The 3,275-nt window shown below is 37.0% G+C and overlaps 1 protein-coding gene across 1 annotated transcript; it reads right to left on the bottom strand.

The window, feature by feature from the left end:
* Positions 1-228: 228 nt before the first annotated feature.
* Positions 229-2,883, bottom strand: LOC121629544. The gene is made up of 5 exons (XM_041969177.1): positions 2,787-2,883; positions 1,905-2,072; positions 953-1,435; positions 798-858; positions 229-451 (listed from the first exon to the last, which is right to left on the bottom strand). The coding sequence occupies exons 2-5, from the start codon at positions 2,062-2,064 to the stop codon at positions 379-381; spliced, it is 777 nt and encodes a 258-aa protein (XP_041825111.1). The 5' UTR covers positions 2,065-2,072; positions 2,787-2,883; the 3' UTR covers positions 229-378.
* Positions 2,884-3,275: the final 392 nt, after the last annotated feature.

The following is a 3,275-nucleotide window of genomic DNA, read 5'->3' as shown; positions in this document are numbered from 1 at the left end:
AAATGGACACATCTGTGTGTTTATATTCTGCTTAAAAACAACTCATAATTCTGTCCTTTAATATAATATCTGTATATCTCATCATAGTGCTTTATACTTTATACTTCATATACATGCAGTGTGTTAGGGTGCACCCATCGTTACTCTAATAGAAAACACAGTCTGACCCACCAATCACTTTGTTTTCTAAGTAAAATAATATATAATCAGAAATATACACCAGAGAACTGTATTTTATGTATTTATTGAGAGATCACAGACAGAACGACATACATAGAATCATTTGTTTTGTATTGAATATTAAAACAACCACCATAAACTAGATCACCCCATAGTGCTGATAACAAGTTGCTTTTCCTGCAGGAGGAAATGGTGCCGTCAAGCTGCACATTCAGCAAAGTAGGTCTTCTTGACACGCTGGCACTGTTTAGAGGCTTTCTCCAGCAGATGCCTGATAAAAGAAGAAAAAAACTCTTAAAAAACAATTATTGGTTATAGAGTGTATGTTTGAACCAATAATTTAATTTTTATATTTCTTTCACTGTATTTTTTTTTTTTTTTTTTTTTTGCTTTATCTGCACTACTGTGTTGATTGGCATCTCAGGAAATTATGTCAAGCATGTGCAAAAATGGGGAATGAATTAATGAAAGCTTTAAGACGTATGTTAAATGTAACGCATCACCTTTGTATATGCACATATGTATACCTCTAAAACATAAACAAAACATTAAGCTAATGTACCACACAGTATGTATAGAACCGTTCAATCATTTGAACTTTTAAGACAGCGACTTACTTCCAGTAACCGCTCCCTACGACGCAAGCTACATCATCAGTTATGTCGTCATCGGTGAAGGCTTCAGGAGACAAAATAATAGTTAAAACATGCAGAATATTTCCAGTAAATGTTCAATAATGATTACCATGTTTATTTTCTTTGCAGGAGCTCACCTGAGCAGGATGAACGGCACAGATTCTTTGATGAACGATAACCGGAATCACAGAAATGGCTGTCAGAAAGCTGAAAGATCCCGTAGTAGCCGAGAGACGATCCCATCATTGGCTTGTTTTCTGGTGAATCTTCCTCATCATCCTCATGCTCATCGTCTTCCATCTCCTTCTCATTAGAGGAGACCAGAGACTCCTTAGACTTTGACTTCTTCTTGTTCTCTCTTGGAGCATCCCGCTTTTTTCTGCTGCCGCTAGCTGTGATGTTGGATGCAGAGCCTGAATTTGTGATCGTTGCGTTTGCTGTAGATGGACTTGTGGTTGTAGTCGAGTTGGTGGTTGATGTGGTGGTTGTATCGACAATTGTTACATTTTTTCCAGCTGTTGGAAGAGTTGTTGGTGTGGCTGTTGTTGTAGGTTTGCGATCACCGTACACGGTGACCAGGTTGGTGTTGAAGTGGGATCTCATCTCCACCTCACAGATGACTGCAGCAAACCAGTGATGCAAGAGCAGGGCAGAGAGCAAACAAGGAGAAAGAAGAGATTGATTAACAGTCAGTGTGAAAATAAACACACAACAGTTTTGCTCTGATCATATGAAGACAAAGTGCTTCTTAATATTGCTTTAGCATGTTTGTCAATTGGTAATCTTTTCTTTGAGTTCTGTTAAGATTTTTAAGACAATTCTCTTTTCAGACCAGCCCACAGGGAAACCTCCCAATTAGCCACTCCGGTGCTGCATCTATGAAGCTATTATTGGACTAGTTCTTCATACCTTTGCTTTTAACTTATGTTCAAACACAACCCATCTCACAATCTGCTCAGAACTCGTAGTGAGTTTTGGGAAGACAGCATTCATGTACTTTGCTCCCTTGACTTTAAAACGATCAAGCTTTGATCTCAAGCGTCTGGCTGGTAAAGCAAAGATTAAATTAAATAAATCAATCAGCCTCACCAACTGCCAAAATCTGGTCCCTGTATGGCACAAGCTTCTTTTTCAGGGTGATGACCTTTCCGAGGTCGTCTCTCAGCTCGCATTTGGAGACGATTCGGCTCTCAGAGAAGCTGGGGACCAGGGCCGCCACAGCCAGCACAAACAGCAACTCCAGCTTCATGTTAACACCTCCAGAAGAAAAAGAAAATACAACCATTGCTGGGAAATGAGGGAGAACGTTTGTAAAAAATCAGGTAAAACTAAAATCTAATTCAATCTGAAAATATTTATTAGGGAATCACAAAGACGGCAAAGGTCAGAGATCTGAGTGACTCCTTATGTGACATCAATACTTCTTCGAAAGTATTAATACTGCTTACAAAACACTGCTGCAATAAAACAATTATTTTATTCACAGAATTATTCATTTCTGCTGCACATATCATTAACAAGATAAATTTCTACTATTAATCAATAGATTCATGATGTCCAAGTCCAAGTATGCAAAAAGAAATGTATGAGAAGAGTTTAGCTTTAATGTTTCCTGCTGTTTCATTATTCAGTTCTTTATACATTGGTTGAATTAGTCATAAATATTTTAGATTTTTCTGAGTTTTATATTTGCTGGCAGGTCAGATTAGCAGTTTAAATTAATTGTATTAGGAAGAGTAAAATTTAAATGCTTTGAAACATGAGTCAGCAAAAAACAAATACAGCTGCATTTTTCTGTAAAACATTACTCGATCTGTCTATTCTGTTTTCGTTTTTTATAGACTAAAATGCAATTTTTAAACAAGAAAAATAAGTTGACAGAACATATGAGAAAATAAAACCTAATAATGCCTCAATAAAACAACAGCAGCATTCACAAAATGGCTTGAAAAATAATTAGAAGATTCCTACCACGTTTGTCCACCTGATGGAAATTGAACTCTCTGTGTATCTGCAGGGGAAGAACCCTGCTTTATAAAGCATGACATCAACCAATGATCAACCTTTTCCACTGATGTCATCGTTTTCTGTAAAGTTTGCACAATAGAAGCAGGAAATGTTTGAGTGGACAAAATAATCCACAAAGATGGATGCAGTCATTGTTAATAGATGAAGTCAGTCTTTCAAAGAACATCACAGCTTCCAGCATCATATTTCATTTATACTGTGTACATAAATGTTAACTCGGGTTTTAAATGTTACTTCATTTTGATTTTCCAATCACTCAAAACTTCCTGCTAATTTTATAAACAGACTGTACTTATATAGCACTTTTCTAGTCATGCTGACCACCCAAAGAGCTTTTACTCTACATGTCACATTCACCCATTCACACACACACAATCATACAGCACTCACACACATTCATACCCCAAAAGACACATCGAGGGGCAATGTAGG

Source organism: Melanotaenia boesemani, chromosome 2, assembly GCF_017639745.1.
Source record: "Melanotaenia boesemani isolate fMelBoe1 chromosome 2, fMelBoe1.pri, whole genome shotgun sequence".
NCBI classification, from domain to species: Eukaryota; Metazoa; Chordata; class Actinopteri; order Atheriniformes; family Melanotaeniidae; genus Melanotaenia; species Melanotaenia boesemani.
The sequence above is the reverse complement of the archived record's forward strand: the minus strand, read 5'-3'. Positions and strand labels throughout refer to the sequence as shown.